This window comes from Physcomitrium patens, chromosome 15 (genome assembly GCF_059467195.1).
Source record: "Physcomitrium patens ecotype Gransden chromosome 15, ASM5946719v1, whole genome shotgun sequence".
Lineage (NCBI taxonomy): Eukaryota > Viridiplantae > Streptophyta > Bryopsida > Funariales > Funariaceae > Physcomitrium > Physcomitrium patens.
In genome coordinates this window covers 14,638,986-14,652,781 of record NC_143424.1, presented here as the reverse complement: position 1 = coordinate 14,652,781, position 13,796 = coordinate 14,638,986, and the positions used below count along the sequence as shown (strand labels likewise).

The 13,796-nt window shown below is 40.4% G+C and overlaps 1 protein-coding gene across 3 annotated transcripts; it reads left to right on the top strand.

Annotated features, from left to right (window-relative positions):
* Positions 1-5,884: 5,884 nt before the first annotated feature.
* On the top strand, positions 5,885-12,610 carry LOC112292126 (protein MEI2-like 5). 3 transcript variants are annotated; one of them, XM_090256553.1, is made up of 11 exons: positions 5,885-6,157; positions 7,151-7,548; positions 7,862-8,334; positions 8,568-8,726; positions 8,940-9,056; positions 9,260-9,411; positions 9,660-9,754; positions 9,926-10,375; positions 10,557-11,253; positions 11,452-11,536; positions 11,737-12,610. In XM_090256553.1, exons 2-11 carry the CDS (start codon positions 7,179-7,181, stop codon positions 11,992-11,994), a joined length of 2,856 nt encoding a protein of 951 aa, XP_090112679.1. In that variant the 5' UTR covers positions 5,885-6,157; positions 7,151-7,178; the 3' UTR covers positions 11,995-12,610. The 3 variants fall into 3 exon arrangements, with proteins under 3 accessions (XP_090112679.1, XP_090112678.1, XP_090112677.1); XM_090256552.1 differs by having other exon boundaries at positions 6,016-6,157; positions 7,113-7,548; positions 9,663-9,754; XM_090256551.1 differs by having other exon boundaries at positions 6,016-6,157; positions 7,113-7,548.
* The last annotated feature ends 1,186 nt before the right edge of the window (positions 12,611-13,796 follow it).

Below are 13,796 nucleotides of genomic sequence, written 5' to 3'. Positions count from 1 at the left end.
TTATTAAGATTATATTATTATTATTATTATTATTATTGAAATATTCTTAAAACTACTTCTTTAAATTTTTTTTAAAAATTACTTAATATACACTTGACATGAAAAATCTCCATATACATGAATAACATCTCTTTGTCTAATTGTTATTATTTTTTTTTGAATTAAATCATTCTATTCTACATTCTGTAATTTAAAACTTAATGATTGCATAAAAAATATATTAAATCATTTCTATAAGAGTACACGATTTCTAAAATGTTTCAATGCAATACATATTTTGAGCATATAAACAAGCAATTACTTCTTCAACTTAACTACAGTAATGTATATAAATACAAAAATAGTCATTTGTAAGAAAAGACATTTTTTCACATTACTCATAATATAAAAATTAGATTACAACAAAGCTCTTCATTCTAATCTAAATATATATATATATATATATATATATGCAAAATTCAATCAAATAATAACCTATACAAATAAAAACTTGGAAAAACACCTAATTAAAATCAAATACATCAATTGCCATATAACTCAATAAATCATGTAGCCTTACAACTTAAGCTTAAATGCAAATCCTTACGAATACATACAAATGAAGCAATTGTTAATTTAAATTATCCATGTAAACTTGTTGCTATTTCAAACTACACATCAATTTTGCCTAGAGAATATTAACCTCAAATACTTGCACCCAAACTGCAATCTATCCAATCTATCATACTTTCACCATACCATTCTCTTATCCAAGTAGCTTAAAGTAACTAACTACTTTCTAAAAAAACACAAGGAATATATAAATATCTATCACCTATTCTAACCATGATGTTGCTTGTACTACAAGAATAATATCACAACATGTGAATATGCATGAAAACAAGAGAATATAGAGCTTTCAATGAGTGTGAGGCAAAATTAGATTGTCTTTGCTTAGATTTGATTATACTAAGGATGAAAAAGAGACTAATAGGTGGTCATCATTTATGACATGATTAAAAATTTGTTGGAAACATCCGTTGCATTGGTGTAAAAATACGTGGCTATTGATGATGGATGTCTCCACATTATAATTCCAACTATTGCTCCTTCTATAGAATTATTGCATGATGTATCAATTCTAGAATTAGATGTATGCATCACATTATAAAAAACTCCAAAACTACATCTGATCATAAACAAACAATGATGTCATCAAATAATCAATCCACATAAATATCAATACTAATTATATTCTTGACATTACAGGTCTATAATTTAGACTTAATTTTAGATGTTTAAATTCCACACATAAGTCATTACATCTTGATTTGGTATATATAGAGCACTTTGCTATCAAAGCTACCACATAAGACAAAGGTGATCTATCACCATTTATGGAATTGACAATTTGTGACCATACTTGTTTTATAAATGCTAGTTTGTTTAATCACCAATATTTTTGTTACGATATTTTGTGTTGATTAAACGTAGTTTTGCTTGCCATTTTTTTTTAATAATATGATAGTTGCACACATCTTTGAAATTCATATTTTTATTGAATATTACATCAGAAGATAGAGTTGTACTCATGATAGGAAAATTCCAATATTATTTTTATTAGCCAACATATATATATATATATATATATATATATATATTTCTAATTTCTATACTATAGTTGAATAAGAAAAAACTTAATTTTAATAAAAATGAAAAAAATAAAATTTTATTGATAAAATAAAGATTCCAACTAAAGTAGGGAAAAGATTTTAGAATGTGATTAAATGTGGTGGCATTTCTTTGTGCAACATTCATTACTTTGTGCAACAATGAATGTATTCATAATGTGAATAATGATTCTAGATATTATATAAAACATATAAAATAAATTGATATAAAAATTATTTAAATAATTAGTTAAATAATTAAAATTTTAAAATAAAAAATTACTTATAAATTCTATAAACCTAAAAGTATAACTATTTATTTTTGTGATGGAAAAATTTACCATATTATATAAATAAGCCTGTAATGTAAAAATGAGATAGAATATTGATTAAAGCATAGGAATCAAGTTAGGTACATTCTTTCAAAAGATATTATATTTTTGTTTTAAAATCATTTAGTAATAAAAAGTAACATAATATTGTAGTATTAAACTATAAAAAAGGATAAATATATGTAATCTTGTAAGAAAAAAATACAAGAAGAAAAGATAGATTATTATAAAGAAATAAATTGAAAATAAAAAAGTTAAAATATTTGTAAGTAAAGTATTAAAAACTCTAAAACTTTAATTAAAGTGAAAAAAAAATACTAAAGCCATTAAGAAGCAATTGAAACCAAATAAGAACTTCATTATAAATTTTAAAATAAAAATAAAAATTTAAAGATTTAGTAAAAATAGATTAAAACAAAGTAGAATTTTATGAAAAGAATATAAATGAATTTAGTAGTTAAATAATATTAATATAATAAAATTTTAAAAAATAATGACTTTTATCAATTTTGAGATGTAAGAAACAAATTACCATTTTAAAAATAAAATCAATGCAAATAAGTGTCATAAAATACATTGAAAGATACAAAATATTTTTCATCAATACATTATTGAAGTTTTATTCTAATCAATTTCGAACAATATTTTTTAAAAAAACCATATTTAGAATAAATAAATAATATTAATATTAATAAGTAAAGGTGTTATTTTAAGAATAATAAGAATAATATTGATAAGATATAATTTTAATAAGCATCAACATATTATTTTTCTATTAAAATAGTATTTACATATGTATATAATTCATATTAGAGATTATATAATTACCTATATAGATGGTTGAAATTGCATTATTAGTTGACAACTTGTAGCCACCATATTAGCCATTATATAAGTTAGTAGTCAATGTATAGTTATTACTACCTACCAAGTTGTTATGCAGTCTAACAAGACAAGTGTCAATTGGACCTTGGCGGCTAGGCTAGTTGTTAGTATACTTGCACTAGAAAGTCCATGTCAATGAATCATGGACTTGTGATATAAGAATACTAATCCAAGACTCATTTTAGGTAGTTAGTTCTCTTAAATCCTTAATGGTTGGATAGTGAATTCATATGTATTTCACATCATCATACTTCTATCCTATAGCAATACATACATCATTTTTTTTCAGACAATTTCTATTTTTATTTGCATATGCAAAAATTAAATATCTTCAAGTTTGATATGTATTAATCAATTAAAGCATCAGTGGCAATCTAGCTTAAGAAATTCCTATTTGAGGCAAAGAATAGATTACTTATAATATGCATATTGTTTTTAAAACTTTTGTAGGAATTTAGAACAAGTCTCTTATTAATAAAAATAAAAATAAAAAATAAACTTCTTATATTAGTGTCTCAGTATAATTTTTTTTTTCAATTTTATATCTTAATTTTTCTTATGATTTATAATTGATAAAAAAATATAATAGATAATAATTCTTATTATAATTTCTATTGCTTTATAAAAATATCTTAAGATAATTATATAACTTTCTAAATATATTTTCTTCCATAACATATATATTCATTCAAAACATTCAAAAAATGATAAATAGAAATAAATATGTAAAAGTTTAATTATTGAAAAGAAAGACTTACCTTTTAATAACTTCTATTAAAATTTAATAAATTTTATACTATTCCACATATTCTAAACACATAATAAAAAATTCATATTAATAAGATAAAATTTTAGAATTTCATATATAATTCGAATTTATTTTTCTTTAGTAATAGAATTATACTAATATTTATAATTATGATAGATCTATAATATGATTTCATAAAATCGCATTATTTTTTAGATTATTTTTTTGATATTTAGTATTTTTTATTCAATCTATATATTTATATATATAAACATATTTATGTATTTAATTTTTTTTTTAGCTAAATAAAATCATAAATACTTTAAAGAAAAACATAATTTTATATTTCAATAAATAAAAATTAAAAAAAAAGCACATGGATATTAAATTAATATAAAAGTCTACTATATTTGAAATTATTATATCATAGAAAATTTTGTTTAAGTTGTTTGATAACCTTAAAAATCTTTTAACATATTTAGTTTTAAATTAAAACTTATATATTTTTATGCAAAGATAATAATAAGTGCAACAACATCTATATTGGTAGAATCAAAAATGATTTTATAATATGCCAAATGTTACAACTTCAGGATCTTGTATTATTTTTTATAAAGAATATTTCTATGATGACTTCAAATTTTAGATGATCAATATGTTTATTGTTTTTGAGAGAACAATTTAGTATTAATAATTTACCATGTAAAGTTTAAGTCTTTTTTCTCAACAATGACACTAAAAAATAACAAAAGCATGTATAAAGATATTTCTTTTATAAGTTTTGATATTAATGTTATCAACAAATAATCAATATAAAACTTTGTGTGATATAATTATTTAATTGAAAACGTATTTTTAAGCCTAAGAAGAAATTTTTAAACCAAAATATTACTTTTCATACTTATTTTAAACTTTTAAACTAACTTTTTTATTTTTTTATTATGATTTAAATAATAATACTATAATTAATATAATAAATAAAAAATTATTACCAACAAAATAAGAAAATACATGAAAATAATTTAAGGTGGTTGCTTTTACAATTTAAAAACTCTTATTAATTATGTTTTAGACATTTGACCATATTCTACCAGATTAAGGATTAAAATGATATTTTAAATTAAATATAACTTTTTTCTTTGTATAAATCTAAGTGAAACATAAAAAACAAATAAAGCAAACTTTGACATAAAAATTTATCAACATGATTTGGTAAAAGGTTACAAATTCCCTATAAAGTCATTATGCATTGCATCTCCCTCATACTCATTGTCTTTTACATTACCTTACAAGAGTTAGGATGCTTGGTTACACATGGCATAGTCTATTTGATATGTAATATTCAAAAAAGAGAAAAAGAAAATACAATCCCTACATCTCGCAATTTTGCATAAAAAAATAGATAACCCTACTTTGACACAAGCACCACTTCCAGAAACCTTCCATCTCTAAATGTCAAAACTATATTTTACAAAATCAGGTTGACTTTATTACTTCTCCCAAAAGTTTCCAAACTCAAAAAAAATAAAAAAATAAAAAATCACACTTTAAAATTTTAAAACACCCACCCCCAAAAAGAATTCAACCACTAGAAGTCAAAACTGAGTCAGTAAAAGTGACACACACTACCAAAAAAAAAAAAAAAAAAAAAAAAAGACACAGTAGAGCCTTCCAGCAACCAACTTGCAATAGTCAAAGTTACAGTGGAGCAAGGAATGAGCCAGGGAGAAGAAAATCAAGTATTGTTATTATTATAATATTTTGCTGCAAGGGTAGTGTAATGGGTTTTCATACAAGCATAAAATATTTAAAAAAACACCTAAAGATTAATATTATTTAATTAATTAATGTGTGGAAGTTGTCCCAGTGTGTTTGGGAGGGAGTGTGTATAAAGGGGTGGGAATAAAGCAATGTCAGCGCCACGTGGCATGCTGGCCCAGATCCCGAGGAAAAATTAAGCCCCCACCCCACCCCCATTAGACTCACACCAGACCAGGCACTAGACTCCTTGACTAGACCCACATTCACTCGCACACACACACTCACAAATGCAGATGCACAGACACACACTCACTTTCACACTCACTCACTCACTTCCACACACACATTTTCTTTTCTGTTCTGTTCTTACATTCATTCATTCTTCCTTTTTCCTTTCCTTTTTGCTTTCCTTGTTCGGCGTTGTTTTCTCTGTTGGTTTGGCTTTTGCTTGGGTGGGGTGGTGTGGATTGTGGGGGGGGGGGGGGCGGGGGTTGGACAGCGTGCTCCCCTGTGTGGAGCGTCTCCGTCCTCCTCCTCTCGCTCGGTGGCGTGGCTATGCTTGTGCGTGGTTCCAAGAGTTAGGTGTTGATGCAAGCCATTGCTCGGGTGGAGAGGGCGTGAGGGGGGAGCGTTTCCAGTTAATTGATTGTTGCGGCATCTTCCCTGGGAGGAGCGAGCGATGAGGTGGTAGCAACGACAAGGGAGCCGGTCGGTGTGGACGGTAGCGTTGCGGTCTGATGCTGGCGCTTCAAATGAGCATGTCGCGGACGAATTCGCGCCAGGTTTGTAACACTTTTTTTCTTTTTTGGGGAATTCTTTTTCCCCTGTTGTTTCAATTGTCGCGTGGTTTGTGAATCGTGGCGGTAGTTTGTGGCCGGGGTTGAAGTTTCGTGACGTGAGATCGGTGGGCAAGGGAATGTGGGGGAGCGGAAAGTTTGAGACGCCGGGACGAGGAATATAGGGTTAGGCGGAGAGGGAGAGGAAGCAGCTGCTTGTCGGTTTTGTGATGATTGAGAGGTTTTTGTGGGATGTCGATGGGGTTTGCAGGGTGTTAGCGGTCGGTTTCATAGGTCACGTCATTCTAGGTTGCAGTGACAGGGCAATACTCGCTCTGGTTAATGGCCCTTCTCGGTGTACTCTGTTGCGTTTTTCCAGATTTGTTTAACGTCGCTGTGCTGTATGCAATGGTTTCGTTTCCGCTTTGGGGACCCCGGATTTGTCGTTTTGTTTTGTGGGTTTCCGTTCGGGAGTGTTGATAGCACACATAGTCAGGGACCACGTCAGCCAAGTTATAAATGAGATTAAGGCACTGTGGGGTCTGTTTACATTTCTGGATTGGAACGATCATGAGCAATGAGATTGAATAGGGTTCCAGCGCTTGTCAGACACACCCTTTAAAGACTATGTCCAAGGATTGCCGGTAGCACGGTTTCAGATTGAGTTTATTTCATGGAAGAGAGGTCGTAGGAGAAGCCTTTTAGAAGCAAAGAGAAAGCCATCTTTGTGAGCTTTTACCATCAAATTGCTCTATTACCCAAAAGTGCGGACTCTTAGCATAGAAGCTGTAGTTTACAAGGTTGGAACTCATGTTCACAAGTGATTGACTCAAGTAGCGGAGATTACGAATCCCCTCCTCCTTTTCTCCTTCGGAAATTCAAGAAAGCATTCTAGATAAGCAATTCGTCAAGCCTGCTGGGATAACCTAAGCCGAATCAGCTCCATAATCTGTGAGCGCAGAGGAGTGACATGTGATGGTGGACGATGTGTGGTGCCAGGCCACGGAATAAAACCTCAGAGCCGGCGATGGAGCCAAGCAGGCGGACGATGTCGGGTGGGTATGCCAATAATCCGCCCCCGGGAATGGGGCCTCCCAGGGGGGGAGGCACCCAGCAATGGTCGTTGAGCAATCAGATGAATCGGGGTGAGGACTGGCCGAGAGGAAGCCCTCGCAACGGGCAACAAGGCAATGTGGAACAGTGGGGATTAGGTGCGGTCGGGGAAGGGAGACCGCCTAGCTTGTCGTCGTACTCGTGGAGCATGTCGAGCGAGAGAGGAGACATGGCGGGACTGTCGTCGTCTCCGCACGTGGACGGCAGCCTGGAGAACCTGGAGCCGATGAGGGGGGTGGATGGCAGCAACTTCTCGACGTCGTTTTCGGCAATTTTTGACAAAAGTAAAGCAGCGCAACTCCACCCTGTGTTTTGGTTGCTGGGTGTGCGTTGGTGTAGTAGACAGTGAGAGGTGGTAGCGCAACAGTGTGGCGCTTGGCGTTTGGATTTGCAGTTGCAGTTGCGGAGGCGTAGGTGTGCGTGATTGAGCGTGGACGGCAATCCCTAGACGAGGCAAGCGTGGGTGTTGTCGGGCGGGACGCAGTTGGGAGGCGTGCAGGGTAGGCATGGGAGGAGGGGCGTGGTGGTTGGGAATGATGGGGGGGGGGGGGGAGAAGGTGGAGGAATCTGAGGAGTGTGGTGGGTGTGGTTGTGCAGTGAGATTGTCGGAGTCGGAGAACCGCGTGGTGCAGTCACTGGACACGGCTTCGGCGCACTTGATCAACGATCTGGATGCGGACGACAATTTGGCGTATGGGTCGTTGGAGGAGCTGGAGTTACACACGATTGGGAACCTGCTTCCGGACGACGACGATCTGTTGGCGGGGGTGGTGGACGACTACGACGCGTCGCAGAACAGGAGGGAAGAGAATGCGAACAACGAGGAACTGGAGGAGTTCGATCTGTTCAGTTCGGGAGGGGGGATGGAGCTGGAAGGGGACGCGCAGGACGGGGTGGGAGGGTACGCGAGTAACCATCGGATAGGGGACGGTTCGGGAGCGGGACAGCAAAGCGGGGCTGCGGGGTCGGTGGCGGGGGAGCATCCATACGGGGAGCATCCGTCGAGGACGCTGTTCGTGCGGAACATAAACTCGAACGTGGAGGATACGGAGCTGAAGCAGCTGTTTGAGGTAGTGTGTGGGGGAAGTGAGTGAATTGATGGTGGGGCGTGAGGCGCTAGATGGGTGGGCATGGCAAGTGAGGTCCCGAGGAAGAGCGTGAAGGTTGGGAGGGAAGGGTGGGAGTGGTGGCAGCGCGGGGATGTTGGGGGGTGGTGTGTAGGTTTGTGGTGGGCAGGAGTGGTTGGGGTGCGGGGTGAGGAGCAGCGCTAACGAGCGGTGGTTTGACTTGTGGTGTGTAACAGCAATACGGGGCGATCCGGACGTTGTACACCGCATGCAAGCACAGAGGGTTCGTGATGATATCGTACTATGACATCCGGGCAGCGCGCAGCGCGATGAGGGCGCTGCAGAACAAACCGCTGAGGCGGAGGAAGCTGGATATCCATTTTTCGATCCCTAAGGTAACGCAGGACGTGAAGTGACGGAGGGCGAGGGGCGGTGAGGGGAAGCAGAGTGGTTGGGAGTTGGGGCGGTTGTAGGGATGGGATGGGGCAGCGAATGTGGTGCGAGGTAGAGTGTTTGATGAGTTGGAGGTGGGGTGGCGTGGGGTGGGGTGGGTTGGGAATGGATGGGATGGAGATGGCTAAAGATGCGAGTGGCAATGTGGGGTGCAGGACAATCCATCGGACAAGGACGTAAACCAGGGGACGCTTGTGGTGTTCAACTTGGACGCATCAGTGTCGAACGACGACCTGCGGCAGATATTTGGAGCTTATGGCGAAGTGAAAGAGGTAAGGGAGAGTGTGAGGTATGGATGTGATTTGGGAGCGGGTGGAGTGGGGTGGAGTGGGGTGCAGTGAGGGCCAGGAGGGGCGTGGTGGCAGTGTGGGTGGGTTGAGGTGAGAAGCAGGAGGACAGAGGTGGGGCTGGAGGAAATGAGGTGTGGGTTGGGGTGGTGAAGCGGTGGTTTGACAAGGGGTGAGTGGTTGAGCAGATTCGCGAAACGCCGCACAAGCGGCACCACAAGTTCATCGAGTTCTACGATGTCCGGTCAGCGGAGGCAGCATTGCGGGCTTTGAACAGAAGCGACATAGCCGGGAAGCGCATCAAGCTGGAGCCAAGTCGACCAGGTGGAGCGCGTCGGAGGTTAGATACGTGGCCTGGGTTGGAGTTTGGTTGTGGGGTGGGACGTTGAGGATGGGGTGGGACGTTGAGGATGGGGTGTGGAGGGAGCAACGGATTGGTGGGTGTTGGTATGGGTTGGAGGCGGTGAAGTTGATGGAGTGGGAAGAGGGTGGGGAAGGATGTGGTTGCGCGCGAGCTGTGAAGCGAGCGGGCAAGTGATGTGGAGTGTCTGACGTGTTGTTTGTGTGGGTATGTGTTGGGGGATGTAGCAGCAGCTTGCTTCAACAGCTGAACCAAGAGTCAGGGGACGAAGATGTGCGGTCTCGGCAGCAGGCGCTGTCTCCGTTGAACACATCGCCTCCGAGTAAGCATGGGATCCGGTGTGAGGAGGAGTGGGTGTGGTGGGAGGATGGTTGAGTGGTGCGTGGGCGTGGACGAGCGTGAGCGGTGGTTGTGGTTGTAAGGAGGGTATGAGTGGGTGAGGGGGACGGGGGTGGAAGAGGGGGATTGAAGGCAGCGGGTGGGGCGTGTGCAGGGCATGCGTCGATGTGGAGCGGGGGCGGCGAGAACGGGGCAGTTCGAGGAATGCATGCGACACTGGGTTACGGAAGCTTTCAGTCACCGAGCAAGCCGCCGAACAGTCCGAACTTGGCGTCACACATGTCTCAGCCGATCAGGGTGGGAACGATCGGGAGTCACGTGGCGCAAGCGAACCACATGGAAGCAGCGGGGCACTCGTTGGGGCACATGGGAGGAGGCGGGCATCGGTTGCCGCCTCATCCACACTCGCTGCCAGAGTTCAGCAAGGGAATTCTGAACCCGGGGCAGTTCGCATCTCCCGGGTCGGGGGCGTCGATGTCGAGCGCAGTGGGTGCGAGGGGTCGGGAAGGGCGGGAGAGCATGGAGGTTGGGAGTCGATTACAACGGACGACGGGTGGGGCTGGCAGCTTCGGTGACACGTCGGGGCTAGAGCACGGCAGCGGAGGTGAGTTTTGGGTGACACGTGAGGATGTGGTGCAGTGAGCGTAGGTGTGGACGTGGGGTGGATGCAGGCCAGGATGGCAGAAGCGTGGGGTTGTGTATGGCACAGGTTCGAGCGGGTGATGTGGAGTGGGTGTTGGCGACGAGGTTGTAACGGTGCGATGTTGGTGTGCAAGTGCGTGCAGTGCTGTCCGGAGGGAGCGGGCTTCTGTATCCGAGTTCGAACGGCAACGGATCGGCGTCCGGGCAGCAGTTCAGTCTGTGGGGAGGTTCGGGTTCGTCATTTTCTCACATATCGGGGAGTCCTCCGCCGGTGCTGTGGGCGAACCCGTCGTCGATGGGGCAGGCGTTCAACGCAATCGGGCAGACACAGGCGCAGTCGCACGCGTACAGCAGCGGCATGCTGGCGAGTCTGTCGCGTCACCACGTGGGTTCAGCTCCATCGGGAGAGCCGTCGTTATTGGAGCGACGGCACAGCTACATGGGAGGCGAGTCGTTGGTGGAGAGCGGCGCCCTGATGAGGTCTTCATCAGGCACAGGTCTGGGTGGAAACGCAGCTCATGCGATGAACATCGGCGGCGGAAGCAGCCAACATGGTGTGATGAACATGAGCAGTTCAGTGGGGGGAAACTGTGGGATGGAGCATGCGTCGTCGCCGAACATGGGGATGATGTCACCACAGAACCGTGCACGGTTTCTGCAAAACGGAGGTGTGCTGGGGACGAGTTCGATAGAGGGTCTGACGGACAGGGGTCGAAGTCGGAGGGGGGAGAGCGGATCTGCGCAGGCAGACAACAAGAAGCAGTACCAGTTGGATCTGGAGCGGATAATGCGCGGCGAAGATTTGAGGACGACCCTGATGATCAAGAACATTCCGAACAAGTAAGCGACGTGGTTGGTTGTGGAATGGTGAGATGGAGAGAGCGTGCAGTGTTTGGGCGGAAGAGATGGGACGTAGTTGTGAAGAGGGGGTGGGATGGTTTTTGTGCGTAGTGCGTGAGTGAGGGTCATGCGGGTGTTGGGGATTGTTTAGGGTGCGGTGGTGTCGTATGCGCTGAAGCAAGGAGTGTGGGTTGTCAGGTACACGTCGAAGATGCTGCTGGCCGCAATCGATGAGCAGCATCGGGGCACATACGACTTCATATACCTTCCCATCGACTTCAAGGTACGGTGTGCAGCAGTTGCATGGAGTGGGGCGGGGCGGGGCATGGTGGTGTGTTGCATGGGGTGGGGGTGGGCGAAGTGGGTGTGGAGTGGGGAAGTGTGGGGTGTGCGGAGAGATGGTTGGGAGGGCGTGTGTTTTGGAGTGAGCAGAGAGGGTGGGAGGGGTGGTTGGGAATGGGCTGACGGGTGATGCGTGCGCAGAACAAGTGCAACGTTGGGTACGCGTTCATTAATATGACGTCGCCAGCGCGGATCGTGCCGTTCTACAAAGCGTTCAACGGGAAGAAGTGGGAGAAGTTCAACTCGGAGAAAGTGGCGTCGCTGGCATACGCCCGGATTCAGGGCAAAGCTGCTCTGGTGGCTCACTTCCAGAACTCGAGCCTGATGAACGAGGACAAGCGTTGCCGTCCGATCCTTTTCCATTCGGACGGGCCGCACATCGGAGACCAGGTAGAGTGAGGGGCGGCGGGACAAGTTTTGCGAAGCGAGTGAGGGCGGTTTGTATGGGAAGAACGGAAGGAGGCAATGGCGGGGGGCGTAATTATTGGACGTGTGGAGGATTTTTGAGGTGTAGATATGCGTAGGATGAGGCGAGGGTTGGACCAGGGAAGCAGATGTGCGAAAGAGGTCCGTCGGGCGGGAAGATGCAAGGAGGCTGGAGAGTCGGGGATCTATTTGAAAGAGTCAGAAGTGTAGATACATTAGCATCAGGTTACTGTGGAGCGGGCTGTGAGCACGATGGAAGGTGGTAGGCGTTGGAAGAGGGAAGTTGGGTCCAACAGGGAGCAGGCGGGGGCGTGCAGGATGGAGGCAGAGGCGTTGCAGTAAGGCTGGGCTGGAGAGTTTTGTGAGGTGTTGATTACAAGTTTCGACGGCGAGTGGTGTGACATGGGTGGGGGTGAAATTGCGGAACCGTGGCCTGGCGGCATGTAAAGCACAGATGAAATAGTTTGTGTGGTATTTTGAGGATGTAATAATGCACACGTTATTTTGGAATGGCGAATGTGGTGAAGCTTGGGAAGGTGGTAGCAAGGGCGTTGCGAGCAGCACTGCAATAAATTTGCGTCTCTGTTGACTCATGGTGTGAAGAGTTCGTTGGATGTGCTATTTATATCTTGAAATGATGGTTCAAGATATTATTGGCTTTTATGATTGGCTCTAATAGAGAAAATTTGTTTTTGATGGATTTATGCATATTATTGATGCTACTTCCATCATATAATATCACCTTAGAAACTATATTATCTACTAATTCTACATCTATTTCAACAAGTCCATATTCTCTATTGTTTTTGTTGTTGTTTGTTTGTTTGTTTGTTTGTTTGTTTTTTTTTTTTTTCAAGATAATATTCCCATCTAAATCATCAATTTCAATTCTTGCTATTTTCTATTCTCTTAGTTTTTCTTTATAATATATATATATATATATATATATATATTTTTGAGATCTTTTTTAATACTTATTGCTATTTGAATTAATTTTCCAAAAGAAATATTAATTCTAGTTCTACAAAGATCTTACTATATGTCATTAGGTTGTATATTATTGAAGGTTCTATTAATTGATGGTTGTTTCAAAAATATGTTAGAGGTCTAAGGTCCTTTGCTTACAAATTAGTATTCATCTACCTCAGATTTAATTACAAAAGAAGGTTGTTTGTCTTCTAATTCTTCAGCTATTTCTTGAGTAGTTTTTGACAATTCTACAAATTTAAATGTGTCTTTTGATATGTCCATAGATATGTCATCTTCTTTAAGTTGTGCTAAATCTATTGGTTTTTTGGCATTCATACTTTTAATTATAATTAAAGAAGGTAAATATATATATTGTCTTAGAAGATCTCTTTATTGTTTAATTGCACCAAGTTGAATTGAAGAGATGATAAATTTTATGTAAAGATACATCATGTTGAGCCACTTCGTATCTAACATCTTGAAAAGTTTATTGTTGTTGATTTTAGTTTTTGTTTTGATTATATATTATAGAGGTTTACAATGTCTCATGATTGCTTTGAACTATCATTAAAGAATTATGATTTTGACCATGATTTGAAGGATCATAGTACACATTTGATGGACCTTTTGTAATGATAAAATTTGTAAATTTAACTTCTTGCATATTTCCTCTGGCTTGGTTATTATAGTTTTTTGAAGAAGAGGTTGAGGAAATAACTTGATTGGATCTTCTACTACAATCTATAGGATGAAAAATTATACAATTAGAGCATACAATTCTATTCTCAATCCAAGATTGATCTATT

Bases quoted from the DNA above. Each gene is read 5' to 3' on its own strand.
- LOC112292126 (XM_090256551.1), top strand. From the start codon at position 7,137: ATGTGTGGTGCCAGGCCACGGAATAAAACCTCAGAGCCGGCGATGGAG. The intron at 7,549-7,861 runs GTAAAGCAGCGC...GTGGTTGTGCAG, and splicing joins TTCGGCAATTTTTGACAAAA to TGAGATTGTCGGAGTCGGAG. The intron at 11,254-11,451 runs GTAAGCGACGTG...GTGGGTTGTCAG, and splicing joins ATCAAGAACATTCCGAACAA to GTACACGTCGAAGATGCTGC.